The sequence below is a fragment of the Fringilla coelebs genome, assembly GCF_963513975.1.
Source record: "Fringilla coelebs genome assembly, chromosome: 3".
NCBI classification, from domain to species: Eukaryota; Metazoa; Chordata; class Aves; order Passeriformes; family Fringillidae; genus Fringilla; species Fringilla coelebs.
In genome coordinates, this window is record NC_140030.1 from 54,479,892 (window position 1) to 54,495,965 (window position 16,074).

The following is a 16,074-nucleotide window of genomic DNA, read 5'->3' on the forward strand; positions in this document are numbered from 1 at the left end:
ATGCATAGCTTCCAGAAGAGGAAATGGCATTCAGTTTAAATAATTTAATGAAATCACAGAACTCAGCCATTCAGAGCAGAGAATTAAATAAAATTATGGCACACTCTCCAGAAGCTGGCTTAATGAAACCTTACTGCTAGGAAAATACAAACAGGGGTACAATACAAATTGTTGAAATCTTCACCAGTTCACATTATGCATACCAAAGCAGCTTCATGACACAGTAATGCCAGGCTTTCATTTACAAGAAAGCTGCTTCAGCAGAATATGTAGCCAGAACATGGTATAAAATTCACACATCCTACAAAAGCCCATTACCTATTAGCTGGTTGTTCTGGATATATAGGATGTGCATGCCATTAGTTTCGAACAAAGTGCTGGATCAGCAATTTAGAATGATTACAGCTGCACAAATCAGAAGTACAGAGGGGTGTTTAGGAGAATTGCATTACAGAGGCATTAGGTGGATTCATGGGATTAAGACGAAGAGCTTGGGACTGATTTTGCATTCTTAAGGCAAACTTCACAAATCACGTATCCTGTGGAAGAATCTTCAACTCTGAACATTTTAGTCCATTTAAGAGCTCTACTCTAACTCCCTTCCTAACCTGTGGGAGAGTTTTACTCGTTTCATTCCCTCACACATTTTCTCCAAATTTCTGCTCAGTTCCAGCCACAGGCTTTTTCAGCCTGACAGAATGGCCTGAGCAGCTGGAGTAGGGCATCTGCTTAGCATGAGGACATAAGATGAAATTCTGGCCTTACTGAATTTTGTGATTTTTTTCAGTGGTGACAAGAATTGACAATAATAATGATTTGGTGTTGAACCCACCATAGATTGATAGCCATTCTTAAGAATCCCAAAGGGCCTTAGAAAGAAAAGATGTGGCACAGAGGTTTGAAAATTGTCAAGTTCACTTAGCATTCTAAGTCAAATCTAGATATGAAAAATCTGACTGTTGAGTAATGATCAGAGATGGTCAGTTTATGCATGCACCAAAATTTTCAGTTAGTTAGACTAAATTGATAATTACTGCGTCACTTTTCCAGGGTCACTTTTAATTTTCATCACCTTTTTTATTTGAAGCATACTGATCCTTTGCACTTTATTGTATATTCAGATGTTATAATGGAAATTCCTTGAATTTTTGTTAATGGAATCAAAGTAAAATTTGTTTATTCCTATAGGACTTTCCAAAGGAATTCCCTGTACTTTGATGGTACCAGAGTTTAGCAAATGTCACTTACAAGTTACTTACCTGCTTACAGAAGCAAATTCAATTGGCATCAAGATGCAATCAATCCAAGTATCAATTAACAAAGGAAAATCTAGCATAACAGCATGTGACAAAATTATTTAAAGCAGATTTGCAACATGCAAATAATGCCAATTTTGTGAGACAGCAAGATGGATGAGAGAATATTTTTGAGACTCACTAGATCAGTGTTACTTGACTTCAGTAAGCCTCAATTAGGAGCAGAACCTGATTAGTTGTGATTTTAATCAACTGTGATTCAAGTATTACCATTGTTTTGATTGTTAGTGACAGAGTTTAAGCAGTGCCCTTCTTTTGAGGACAAAGGATGCCTGAATCACAAGTTCACTATAGACACATCCAGTTTAGTTCAGCAAGAATTGAGTCTTAATACTACTGTAGCAAATATAAACCATGCTTTTCAGTGAAGGTGTTCTGTCCTTTCAAGGGGTCAAGGAGCAGAGTTTACTATGTGGTAGTTTATAATTTAATGCTGATGACTTGCCAAAGTCATCTCATTTATATCATACCTCTCCTTAGGAGCAAACACTGCATATCATGACACAATTTTTTTTTGTAGAATATAGAATATGCTGAATTGGAGGCACCCATCAGGATCATCAAGCCCAACTCCTGGTGAACTCCAGGACATCAGCAAGTGACACACCATGTACCTGACAGCGTTGTCCAAACGCTTCTAGAATTCAAGCAGTCTTGGTGTTGTGACCACTTCCATAGGGAGCCTGTTCCAGAATTCAGTCACCCTTGGGATGGAAAACTTTTTTCTGATATCCAGCCTAAACCTCCCCTAACTCAGCTTCATGCTGTTCTCTCAAGTCCTATCACTGCTCACAGGACTAAAGAGATCAGTACCTGCCCCTTCGTTTCCCCTTGTGAGGATGTTGCAGTCTTCAGTGGGTCTCCCCTAGTCTCCTCTTTGCCAGGCTGAAGAGACCAAGTGACCTCAGCCACTACTCAAAAGGCTTCCCCTCCAGACTCTTCACTGTTCCTGCTTTGAACACGGCCCTGCTTTGGACTTTCTCTAATACTTTAATGTCATTTTTTTAATATTGGGGCGCCCAAAACTGCCCCCAGTGCTCGAGGTGAGGCTGCCCCAGTGCAGAGCAGAGCAGGACAATCCCCTCCCTTGCCCAGCTGGTGATTTTGTGCCTGATGCCCCCCAGGACACGCTTGGCCCTCCTGGCTGCAAGGACTCCCGTTCAACTTGCTATTGACCAGGTCCCTTTTCATGGGGCTGCTCTGCAGCCTCTCATTCCCCAGTCTGTACACACAACCTCATCCCACGTGCAGAATATGGCACTTGCCCTTGTTAAATTTCATATGGATGGTGATTGCCCATCTCTCTAGTTTGTCCAGGTCTTTCTGCAGGGCCTGTCTGCCTTCAAGGAAGTTGCCAGCTTCTCCCAATTTAGTGTCCTTTCAGTGTCCTTCGGCATATCAGCCACATAGTGCTGATGCATCCTCTGTAATCCTCCAGTTTTACAGAACTGACTATCACTAGAACAATATCTTCCAACCTGATAACTTGTCATGCACAGGGTAGCAATGTCTTTTTGCTGTCAAGTTAGCCAAGATCTTTCTTCAAGCTCCATTGTCCTCCCTAAATAAGAGAGAATTATTTATAGAAGAGACTCCATTGTGAGCATTTCAGTCTGTTTGAAGATGAAAGACATCCATACTATTTGTGAATTATTAGACATCCTAAAAAGTGTCAGTCTGCTCAGTGACTCCTGGTTTTTCAAGAATTATTACTTTTATCCCTTAAAGGGCCTCCCATCAGTAAACCTTCTGCTATAAACTAGTTGCACCTTAGACCCACACAAGTCCATGAGGATGCAATCCACCCAAGACTACCAAGAGAGCCACTTTCAATCATATACCAGCAGTCCTCTTCAGCTGGGGACATCCCAGGAGGCTGCAAACTGGTAAATGCCAGACCCATCTATAAGAAGTTTCAGGAAGAGGATTCAGGAATCATATCACTCCACAGTGTATTCCTTCTGTTGTGAAAATATGTCAGCAAACTCCTTCTACATTAATATAATCAAAGAAGTAGAAAACAAACTGATGCAGAAACAGTTAATAAATGGTAAAGTCCATTGCTGTTGTGTTGCCATCCATATTTGATGGGATTCATAAAGGACAATAAAGTAATATTTTTGAACCTAATGGGGTTTGTAACTGTTTGAAAAGCAGCCTGACAACTCCACTGCAAGAAATGCAAATTCTGTTTCTCACAGTGAAGGAAACTGAAGTGCTTTATCACTTCAGTTCAAATAGAATCTAATAAACATTCTTTGTTTTGTCAATGCAAGGTCCACGTCATGTATATAGTGAATTTTGTTCAAAAAAGACATTCAGGTGAGGAAAAGATCTGGTTCTGTGATGATGTCTTTAGCTTATGCAGGCATAAGTGTGTGTGCATTTGTATCAAAATAAGGCATAATCAGGTCAGTCATGTGTGCTTCTGTTAAAAGGCACCATTTAAAATAGAGTTTTCCTATGTTTGGTGTAACTACTGACTTTGTATGCTTAAATTATTATTTTTTTAATCTCTAGGACTGGGAAAAATGGCACAATATCGGTGCGAGCTCTGGATGGTCCTAAAGCCAGCATCGTGCCAGCCACATTCAGTGCAGTCTCCCCACCTGGATATACCATTCTGGATGTGGATGTCAACGCTGTGCTGTTTGTGGGTGGTTTAACAGGAAAAATTAAGGTAATGTCTTTCCCAGTGTTACTGTGTTAGCTGGCCATTTGTGCGGACAAATTCTGTTATTGCTTAAAATAGAAATAGTAAATTTTAATATGCTGGTGTCGTTGTAGTAGATGCTTTAATTGCAAGTAGTACACTTGCACTTTGGAAAGGTTGTTGGGATTTGCCTGGACTGAGGTGCATATATGTGAGATTTCACTGTGCACGATGTAACCTTCTGATCAGAAGCCCTGTAGCTGGCTGTATTGATGCAGCATTTAGCCCAAACAGCTAATTCCTAATTCCTGCTGGATAGATGGATGCTTTACCTTGGACACACTGCTGCCCTGACAGGCTTTTGGTTCCAGAGTGACAGGAACTCATTTCTGTTTCCGTACATTTCCGTACATTTCTGGTCACCTAACAATGTATATAAGAGTATATTTTCCCTTGCATTTGGGATTTTATCTTTGTCATGTACCCACAGTATCACCTCCTCCTTTGCAGTCTGCTTTTGGTGTTTTTGCTTTATATTCTTTATTTTTGTTCCAGTTTCCTTCCCTGTTCCCCTACAGATATCTACATCATACCCCTGATCTATTTTCTCTTTTTTTTGTCTGTTCATTTTTCTGGTGACACCTTGCTAAACTTCATGGGATGAATAGAAGATGTATGCCAAATAGAATAGACAGAAATCTTTGAAAAAAATTATTCTCCAATAAAAGCTAACTAGCACTTATTTTCTTATGGCATTCTTTACAAAACAATTTAAATTAACTATTCTGTTCCTGATCAATATTTTAGCATTTGAAAAGAAGCTCAAATTTAGACTTTTCCAAATAGTGAACTTACTGAACTTTTTTTATTCTCAAGGTTGTAGATGTCCTCAAATGTTAAAATAACACAATGTGCAGAAAAATTAAAGTGCAAGAGTCAATGTCAGAACAGCTGTTTTCAACCTCAGTTAGGTTAAAAAAATATTGTGCAAATATTTTGTGAAGAACTCTCTATTTTTTCATTTTAGTCAGGAAAGTCTTCCTGAATTCTTTTATTCTCTCCAGGTAAATAAAGACTAGGGCCGCAGTAGGGAGGCAGTCAATTTTAAGTTTGGGATGGCTGGTATATTTGCAATGTAGAGTTTTAAACACTGTCAGATTTGTTTTGTTCAAGTACCATCTCTGAATTAAAATATAACTTCAGGTTTTTTGGGAATTTCTGTCATCATGCGGTACAGTTGTAAGGCTCACAAAATGAAGACCTTAACCAAGACTTTTCTTAAACTGTGGAGCTCTTTGGATGTTTAATCAAGATTACTGGTATATCTTAGGCCACTGACTCAGAAATCTGCTTTTTCATATTATTGGGGCTTGGAATGCTTTAGATTTGTCCTACAGTTTTGTCCACATCCCTTTTTTGCACGCATTTCTGCAGTGTTTTCAAAAAGAAAGTTCATTTTCAGTTTTTAAAAACATCTTTCATCTGACTTGTAGAAGACTATGATACTTAGATGTCATGAATTTCTTAGAAGTGACATTAAGTTCATACTTGTTGCTAATTAAAACCTATCCAATTACCTTGGGAAATATCAGTTGCACATTAAGTCTTTTGAGTCATACTTTTCCTGGAGTATTTTCAAATTGCACTTCTCCATGTTCTCTTGCAAGATCTTAATATTTGTAATTGCTGTAAAAACAGCAGGTGCTTGTCTATCTCAAATAGCTAAGTGTATAGATTTTTAATCAGCTCATATTGATGAACTGAAATTTAAATGAATCAGGGTATTTTTAGAAGTGTAATTTTTAGTGGAGTACTCTGTGTACTGTCAACTATTACTGCCTTCATCGTGGTACCAGGTTATGTTCTAATGAGCATTACTCTATGTGCATGAGCCTAGCTTAATGAGTTCTGATGGGACATGTGTTTTAATTGCTTTGCCCTCTGCACATTTTTCTGCACCCAAAATTCAGCATGAACTGTTATAGGGGTAACAGTTGAGTTCTCAGCCTGTCTTTTAGCTTGGACAGTCTGCTCAATTTCCAGGGTTTCAAGCATTACAAGAGAAACCCTTTGCTTATTGTATTGTGGGCAAGTTTGCTCATGGTCCTTTCTTGAAAGTCTGAAATGAAAACCCAGCTAGGCCTTGAACAGGTGAGAGCAGCCAGCTCTCTGAACAGCCAGGAAAACTGATGGTGGAAGCCAAAGCAGCTCCTTGTTCTTCAGGACTTGCTCTCCCTAGGCCTTCCCAAGAGTCTCAAATCTAAAAGGTCTTTCCCATTTGGACTGGTACGAAGTTCAGTTCACATTTTCACTGATCAGTTGTTCTGTAGGAGGGCTTCTCAGATTAAATAATGATCTTGATATTTAAAATATTGCAAAACATCGTATGGGGTTTTTTTATGCTTTTATATGTAATTTTACATAATATTTATTTTTATCATTTTTGTACCAGTTACATTTTCAGATGCAGCAGATCACTTCAAATTCAATTCTAAGGAGGTTTGTGTTCTCTGTTGCAGAAGGCAGATGCTGTAAGAGTCACCACCTTCACTGGCTGCATGGGGGAAACCTTTCTAGACAGCAAACCAATAGGACTCTGGAATTTCAGGGATATTGAAGGTGACTGCCAAGGGTGTGCTGTCAGGTAGGTAAAGCACCCACTGTTTCTCACAGTGCTTCTTTAGGGAGCCTGCCTGCAGTGACATTACATTTGGTGGCAAGAAGCAGGAATTTCCACAGCTGCCAGCAAATTCCAATGTGCATGCGACAGGAGTGAGGTTGCAATTCCACCGAGAGGAGACCAGCCAGTCTGGGTTGTAAGTGTGGTCACTGAGTTACCAGAACTGGGCTGGTGTGACAGGGCTGTGATAGAAGGGCTCCTGACAGCCAGAAACCAGAAACAGTCAAACTGTGAGAGAACATGAGAACCACAGTGAACTGAGTCTGGCTCATGGACAGCTGTGATGAGTGTGCCTGCACTCCTGCATGGCATGGAGCAGAGTCCAGTGCCTCAAGGTGACTTTCACAGCCACTAGGGTAGTGAGCAGAGACCCCACAAAAGAAAGGAGCTTGCATTCTCCAAATAGAATGGGAAACCCTGTCCCTGTCAGTGGGAGGTTGGATAAGACATCAAACCAAGTTCAGGAAGACTCCCAGGAGCTGCGCCCACATTTCCCTAGCCCTGCACATTTTAACTTCACATGGCAAAAGAAAATGGTTGGAATTGTCCTTTTCAGCCCGCAGGTGGCAGACGGTGAAGGAACGGTGCAGTTTGATGGTGACAGCTATGCCATGGTGAGCCGCCCCATCCGCTGGAACCCCAACATTTCCACAGTCATGTTCAAGTTCAGGACCTTCTCATCAAATGCTCTGCTGATGTATCTTGCTACTGATGACTTGGTAAGAACAGCCAGCTAACCTCTGTGCTCCTTGCAGGTTTCACACCATCTTTGCAGTCACTGAACTCATCAGATCATGAAAATAATTAGTAATTTAAGGTACAACTGTCCTGGTACGATGCTTCACTGCTGGCCAACTGAGGTCGGTGTTATAGTGTGCAGGTTGACTACCTAATGTTTACTGAATGGGGATCACTATGATAGTCTGGGCAGAATTCCAAGTTTTCTGAATTTATTAATTAATTTTCCTTTATCCCAGATGTTTATGTCTGTGAACATTTTCAGTTGGTTTTGTCTATTCATAGTTTAAAATATCATTGTGTGATGGCAGGAGGAATATGGAAAGAGACAAGTCTTAAGTAGAAATCCTACTCATGTAAAGAAAATATTTATGTTTTATTGAGTGGATTTAAAGTGGAACTGATGCAACAAATGAGAGTAACAGTGATAGTGATGGTGTTTTTCTAATATGCACAAATGATGTCTCTTACAGCTAAAACAGAGAATAGAAACATTAGTTTTAAAGCTTAAGGTTTTATTGACACACAGTAGCAAATGTGCGTGGATAATAGGGAGAAATTATTTATAAAGTCACCTGTCCAGATCTGAATAACTCATCTTTGGCATCTCTGATCCAGATTGATTTACATGACTGTCAGGGAACAGAGTCTTTCCCTTATTCTTTTCATATGGGGCACAAATTATGTGCAGTAGTTTTCACTGATGTCTTGAAGAATTACTGAGCACTTGCTACTTTAAAAAACCTGTGTTTATGTAAATCAGTCTTATTTCAGATTCCTGTATTTTGGAAATAATTTTCAAAATAGCTGAAATTATCAAGGAGGAGGGTGCTCCTCCTGACTGACTGTAGGAAAAGCTAGAATTTTATTACGATAATGAAATATTTATGTAGCTTTTCTAATGAACTTCTATAATTGAATATTGAAAGCATAATTAAAGTCATTATTTTAGATTATTTTATATCATTATTTGTGATTTATGTATTTTTATTTTTAAAAACTATTTAATTGGAATCTCAAAAACACAAGCAACTGGTCCTTGGTATATTTTGTTTCTTGTGATACTGTCCCACCACATAAAAACTTGGAAGATAATCTTTCCAATGAGGCATGGATAGACATGCCTAAGCATCTAGAATACTGAGTTTGTTCAGTTTTCCTCTGAGAAGAGGTGGAACTGGCCATGACCAAAATTATAATAAAAATTTCTCTGGTACATTTACATCCTGGGTCATAGTTCCACCATGAGTGGCTTTCATGCTGTCCAGTTCTCTGGCTATTTATTTTGCTCTTTGTGTCCTGCCAGCTCTTTTTCTGGAGATAGTGCAGCATGCATTGTTCCTCCAGTCAGCCATTTCCAGTTGCTGCTTGGATACTGGTATCAGTGGTTGATGAAAACAAGAGTGTTCATAACTCTCTTTGTCTCCATCTCTCTGTTGCTCTGTTGCTTCCATAGATTACTCTGGAAATCTGGTAAAACATACCCACTTTATTATCTCCACTGTTTTTGTTTTCTACCTTGCAAGTTTAAATCTAGCTGAGGTATGCAATAAATACATTAATTATAGTGCAAACATACACTCAAAGATGAATATTAGTTTCAGGTAATTATAATGTCCATTTTTATCTTCAGTCTAAAATAAAAGTGCAGCTATCCCATTAAAACTGAAACCAAGATGCCAACAAAATTCCAACTAAATTAGCAATCCAAAAGAGAATGTAAGGGGAAAAAAGAGCTTGGCATTAGACGTTTGTTCATGAGAGTCCTGGGTAGTAAATGCATAACTTGTAGCATTTTTTAAAGCTTGAAAAATGTTGTCTGTAGTCACCCAGGATTCAAAAGTGTTTATTTAATGTCTTATGCCTCTTACCAAAATGGACAAGCATCATAATGGTGCATCTAACCCTTTTCATTAACAGAAGGATTTCATGAGTGTAGAACTCAGTGGTGGGCGTATAAAGGTCAGCTACGACCTGGGTTCAGGAACAGCTTCGGTTATCAGCAACCAAAATCATAATGATGGCAAGTGGAAATCTTTCACCCTGTCAAGAATTCAAAAGCAAGGTAAGTTCCTGTGGTGTCAGCAGCGTGACTTTTCCAGTTATCTGTGCAGTACACCTACCCTTCTAATGACAGGGATGGTGCTGTGGGAATTATAAGTTCTGGTGATTTAGCAATTTCTTTTGTTTAGATTATAGCTGTGTTGAGTTGTGGGTGAGTGATTGCACTGTCAAATAGTGCTTTATGAAGGTAGCCTATTTTCCAGGTGTGATTATTTTATACAGTCATAACTTGCATTCTAAAATTCCTCTGACTGGGGAAAAAAGAAGTCTTTTCATCACTTTCAAAATAGACTTCTTTTCATCAAAAAGAACTTGTTTTCATCAGGTTCATGTTCCAAATTATGAAACACATGTGTGATTTTTGTTAGGACAGCAATAGCTTTTATCCTGTACAGTCCTCTCATGCTCAGTATAAACCAAAGTGCGTAAAAAAAGCAGTGACTTTAGTATTGATAGTATCTAACTAGACAATCACCACTACTTTATCTTCCCTAGTGATGTGCATTGTGTCATGAACTGAATCTGCATTTGGGAAGATGACAGAAACAATGGAGATGTTCCCAGAAACAACTGGGAACATCTCCAGAAGTTCTCCTAATTCTTCAACATGTTACTGGCACAAAATGTGAAGTAGTGGAATTTGATAAGATCACAAAGACTACTGGTTATCATGCTGGCAAACCTTTTGTTTTTTTGTTTTGTTTTTTTAGTCTGGTTATAGGGCTGGTAGAATCTTACCTGAGCCAAATTAGTTTTACTTGTCGCTACTGTGACATACTCTGTGCTTTTTGCAGTTTGAACTTTCACTGCATTCTGAATCTTCAGGGTCACCACATTCCTGTGCCTCTGTCTCCTGCAGTGCCAGCTCTCTACCTGGCCTTCACCCCTCACACACAGTCCCTCTTCCTTGTCATTTGGCTGAAGTAGACTTGGAAGTTGGGACAGTCACCAAAGTGATTTGGTGATCTCCCTTTAGAGGAGGAATGTCTTACTGCTAGCCAGTTATCATAGCTCATACTTAACCTGGGAGGTATTAATATAAAATGCAATGTCATGTAATTGTAATTTATCAATAGCATTCAAACATCGTGTGTTTATAAAAAAGATACAGGTATAGAAATGAAAGGAAAATTAATCTGATTTTGGTGAGGTGTAGCAGAAAGTCTGTCTATTCAATTCCAAGGAGGAAGAAAGAAAAGAAATCCTGTTTTTTTCATCCCTATATATCTTGGGGCCTGCTCAGCAATTTTCACCGAGTCTTATTTCTTTTATTGAACTTTATATTCTGTATTAATCTGGACATTAAAAATATACATGGAACAGGCACCTGAATAGGATGGTTGTATGCAGCACATCACTGACTGCTGACTGAGATTGGACATGACATCAACTGCCTGCTTTGGGTTTGTAAGTGGTTTAGAGTGAGTGATCACCAATCTCTAAAGGCACATAATGACAGTGCTTAACAAACGTTTACACTAAAAATCCTGTTCAAGAGTCAGTCTTTGGACTGAGATCACAAATTAAATGTAAAATGATCTCATGTCATGACTGTGTCCTGAAGTTTTAGCTCCAAATTACAGTGACACAAAGAAGGCACCAAATGGAAGCAGGTTTAGAGAATATATAAAAATAAAGTGTACAGAATTGCTATAGCTTTTCAGGTTGTAATGGAAACAGAAAAGTGCAGCTTTCTTCCCCTGCCCATAATTGATAATGTGGAAATCCAGTGTCTTAATTGCAAAATACAGCCCTCCTTCCTTCTTCCCTCACCTGCTAACCCTCCCAATGTTTTTCTGTTGGTTTCTTACATTAAAACATCATTGTTCTTGATGGATATTTTGTAACTAATCTCAAATGTCTTTTAGCCAACATATCAATTGTAGACATAGACACTAATGAAGAAGAGACCATAGCAACAACTTCTACAGGCAGCCACTTTGGACTCAACTTAAAAGGGCACGAGAAAATATATTTTGGGGGATTGCCAACCCTGAGAAATCTAAGGTAACGTGGCTCAAACCAATTTCTTTAGTCTTGGTAAGGGAATGTAAATACAATGTATTTGTTCTCTGCATTTGCTTCTCAAGTTCACGTGCAGTAAGTGAATGGTGAATTCCCAATGTACCCTGTACTTCCACAGTAGAATAGAGCTTTATTTGCATATGTTTTGTATTTCACACAGCTCACCTTACAGACATACAATGGAAATGATACTTGCAGTGCAGTGCATCTTTCTGACTCTGTGCAAGAACCATGATGTAGCTGTTTCTTTAAGTATTTATTTGATGCACAGAATTTGTGACTGCAGGTTCAGAGAGTTGGCTCAATACCTTCACAAAATTAAGGACAAATGCTTACTTTGTGCATGAGTAAAAAAATTGACCTACAGACTACTCCACGTGGAGTTACTGCTTGATGGGTATACATGTTTTTGCATAATCTGTGTCAGTATACTTTAAATATGTATTAAAATATTTTGCTTAGATATTATTTTAAATTATTTGTAGATTTTAGTTCCTGGTCTCATTAGATAAAATTCCTCCAGTGTTCAGGACTTAAAGAATATGATATGATACTCTTCATATATTTAATGTAAGCAGAATGAAATATTCTTCCTTCATAAGTCTGATCCTGAATTTCCTACACAAATAAAATTCCCAGTAATTATTTTTTAAATATTGCATAGTGATAGTCACAAACGTTAACTTCAACGCAAATAAACTAAAGAAATGGGATAACAGATACTTGAATTTAGTGACTTTCTTTCATGTCTTTAAATAGACCAAAAAACTTATTTAAAGTTTAAATGAATATTCAGCAGTTTTGAAAAGACAAGAACGAGAGAATTCTGTGCTACAATGAACAGATGAGCAACACTGAAGCAGGCCCATTAATCTATGTCAGCTTTAACTAAATGGCATAATGAGAGCCTTGAAGTGGTCTTGTGCACAAGGAACTGTTGTGTTTAATCCACAGACTCCTCTGCCACTAAAAGAATGGACATATTTGTTAATTTATTAGGATAATCATTGACCTCTGATGTCAAATCACCCAGCAATAAAAAGATCTAAGATCTATTTTACTCATGAAATAAAACACTGTATTATGTAATTGTGAAATCACACCAGTGCATAACAAAACGTCTAGAGCAATTATCTTCCACTTCCTTTGTGGCTGCCCAGAAAATCAGTGTACCACAGCTACTTTGACCTGTGGTTACTGTTCTGCCTTACAGCTATGATTTGTCAGGGCCCGAGGCAAGATTAACGCTATGGTAAATTAGAATCAAAAGTAGTGAAAGGGGGATTAGGGCAAAGCTGAGCTACTGCAAACAATGGACACTGAGGTATCCATGACTTTGTAATTATCAGGTCGTGTCAGTTCTGCCAAATTCTTTTACATGGTTTGCTTCTGCTCATGACCAAATATAGTATCAAGTTGCAAAAACCCTCTGATGTGTTAGGTTTTAGGCAGCTGTTTGCGGAGTAAACCTGTTAAATGTTACACAGCCTGATAGCCTACCTAGAATCTCGCCTTTTATTGTATGTTGTTTGTAAATGGTGTGCACCTCCTTCACTGTGAAATGGCTGAACCTTGCTACTAAGTATTAAGTATATTTAATCCTAAGTATTGTTGCATCATGGAACGACAGTACAAGAACCACTTGCTACAATTAATGCCATGTTGTTGTTTTCTTTTCTTGTCTTTCTTTCTCGCCCCAGTATGAAGGCAAGGTAAAAGCAATCGGATTATTTGCATGACTTGCATGTGTTGTAGTTACAGCGCAGCTTGGACGCGCGGGTGGCCCCGCAGCAGCAGCAGCAGCAGCATGGGCAGCGCTCCGAGCGGCGGCTCCGCTCTCCGCTCGTTCGGCCGGCTGCTCCTGCCGCCGCCAGCGGAGCTGCTCCCGAGCGCTCACCGCCGTCACCCTGCCCGCTGTGCACACCCCTACACAGCAACTTCTGTTTTCCTCTCGCAGCGGCTTCCTTGAGCCTGTGCTGCCCGCGGCGCTGCGGTGCCGGGGCGCGGAGCTCAGCCGGGCTGACCCCGGCTCCGGGCTGAAGCAGCGGTGCGGTGCCACGGGAGATGGGGAGCGCCCTGCTCAGAGGCACTGAAGGAGTTACTGAGGAGAGCATGGGAGCACGGAGGAGATTTGTTGTGAAATTTGCCGCTTCTGATGTTCAGAACAGGAGTATGAGGGGGAGAGAGGAGAGGTCGCCTGTTTCTGACTGCGTTTTCAGTTTGCGACTGTTTGCATCCATCGCTTTTGCTTTGGTGTGCTGAGTTATGAAGTTATCTTCGCTGTGTTTTGCAGCCTAATTCCTGTCTTGAATTGGAAAAACACAGCTTCACCCCCACACTCCTGCCCTGAGCTTTAGAAAGATTATTTCCTCTCAAGCTCCAGAAATTGCTGTTTGTTTTCCCTCAAAACTGGCCTATTTTCACAAAAAAAAGAACTTACAAAAAAAAAAACCCACAAAACAAACAAAGAATTATGCAAGATCTTAGTGAACTTGGACCTTATTTGGTGTATTTTGAAAAGGAAAAAAAGAAAAAAGAAGTCTTAAGAAAACGCCAAGCAAGTGTTCAGTGTTTGCAAGGAGGTTGAGCCAGACAACCCACAGTGCTCCCTTCCAACCTTACCCATTCTGTGATTCTGTGATATGGGTTGGGAATTATAACAGCAGCTGTTTGTAACAGGACAGGATCAGGACAGTCTATCACGGGACCAGGCAGGAAAGGCAGTATCAAGAATGGTTTCTGGATGGCAAAGATTATGGGCTCCAGTGACAATGATAACAGCAAAACTGTTATTCCGCTGGGAGATAAATCCATAAAATCCAGAAACTGGAGAAGAGCTAGGAAATAAAAAAAAAAAGAAAACTGAAAGGTGAACATAGCTACTTGACTGTAACTAAAGCAGCATATGGATCATTTTAGTAGACCAGATGTTTGCCTTAACTTATGCAGAGAGTACTAATTTGCCAGAGAATACATCACGCTTGCTCGGTTGGCTATAATGCAAAGAATGGCTTTCAGTGCCAAAACGTGCAGCTGATTAGTATCTGTGCAAATTGGTTTTATTTTGTAATTAATAGTCTTTAAAATGTTTTCTTTCCTTCCAGGGAACTGAAGTGGTTGTTGCTTCCCCCCTTCCCCACCCCACCCCAGTTTTAAGTCTTTATTTATTTCCCAAATTAATTTTTCTCTCTTTGAGCTGTTCATCCTATTCAGATACTCTAGTAAACACTCATGGATAATACTTTTTAGTGAATTAAATAGTGCTTTTTTTTTTCTTTTTGGATTTACTCTCCATGGTAACAATGGCAGCTTTTTTTCTGAAGTGACTTTATAAGGCTCTTTTTCTGGCAAACCTGGTTCAGATGTTACCAGAAGTTATGGTCTCACTCTGGTGTACCCGGGCCTGGGAAATCGTATTTTTGTAATCAAGCATGATAGTTTTGGTATTACTATTAAGGGGTTTCTCGCTTCCTCTCATCAGCCAGCTGATGAGTCAAACGTGGAACTTGAATTCCACGACAATATTTTCCTGTTTTGGATGGATAGTTACATTCTGTAACAAACCCAAGTGCTTTGTTTTGTTTAACTGCTTGAAAACGTCAAATGTATTACTGTGTCCTAAGAAAATATACAGCAGTTTTCATAAGAAAGATACTGGAAATATAAATGTCAGTCCATCTGATTGCATTCCTGAAGCCTGTGGGCAAAAACTTTATTCAAATATTTGTACACTACTTAAGTTCTTCTTTCATTGGATCTAGCATGCAAAAAGAGGAATCAAAAATGTCTTCCAGTTTAAGTCTCTCCTTACTGTTATGATTTCCTAGCTTGCATCTTTCTGCTTTGCCCAAGGAGCAACATCTTCCTTATTTCGTAGCTCACTGTGTTTTAACACCAAAGGTGATAATTCTCCTTTATCAAAGGAAAAACACAGAAAACAAAACCACCAACCAAAAAACCTTAAAAAAGGAAAGGAAGAATTGAGAAGGGGACTGCTGTGAGTTGGAGATGAGATGAACCTCTTGTTACAATTTTGAGTGGTGCAAGGCAGAGTGCAATGTGTGCTGATAGATTGTAGAAGGCAACACGAATTCAAGTGTATGTGTGTAGTTAAAATAAAAATTAAAATCAAGCATCTGTGCAACTGAAAGTGTACATATGTGTGTCTGGCTGACTGTTCTCCCTAAACTCTATTTTTGAAAACACATTGTGCTTCTAAATGTTTTTTAGGCCTGAAGTGAACTTAGAGAAATACACAGGTTGCCTCAAAGACATTGAAATTTCAAGGACACCGTATAACATATTGAGCAGTCCTGACTTTGTTGGTCTAACCAAAGGATGCACACTAGAGGTTAGTCGGATTTCCATGTATTTTGGCCTTAATGTTTATAAATGTTTTCTGGTTTCTGATTTTATGGCATAGTAGATTAATTGTATATGGTATATTCCTTAGATGGGAATCTAACCTTAAAATCCAAGCGTTACATTTAAGAGAAAGGAAGATGAGTAAGTCTGATCAGCAAGTAGACCAGTTTTTCAGACCCTGCCTTCTTGGAGAGTATCCCTGGCCACTTGTGATATCCCTATCCCTAAAGGGC

General features: G+C 39.2%; 1 protein-coding gene across 7 annotated transcripts in view; it reads left to right on the top strand.

Annotated features, from left to right (window-relative positions):
• LAMA2 (laminin subunit alpha 2) overlaps positions 1 to 16,074 on the top strand; it is a 336,534-nt gene that overhangs the window by 296,638 nt on the left and 23,822 nt on the right. For 4 of the 7 annotated variants that reach the window (XM_084202391.1, XM_084202393.1, XM_084202395.1 and 1 more), the window contains 6 exons: positions 3,837 to 3,996; positions 6,489 to 6,613; positions 7,206 to 7,368; positions 9,308 to 9,452; positions 11,320 to 11,458; positions 15,707 to 15,827. In XM_084202391.1, the coding sequence (XP_084058517.1) occupies positions 3,837 to 3,996; positions 6,489 to 6,613; positions 7,206 to 7,368; positions 9,308 to 9,452; positions 11,320 to 11,458; positions 15,707 to 15,827 (853 nt within the window). Of the gene's footprint in view, positions 1 to 3,836; positions 3,997 to 6,488; positions 6,614 to 7,205; positions 7,369 to 9,307; positions 9,453 to 11,319; positions 11,459 to 13,176; positions 13,189 to 15,706; positions 15,828 to 16,074 lie in introns of all 7 variants that reach the window. The other 3 variants (XM_084202390.1, XM_084202392.1, XM_084202394.1) reach the window with 1 other exon arrangement.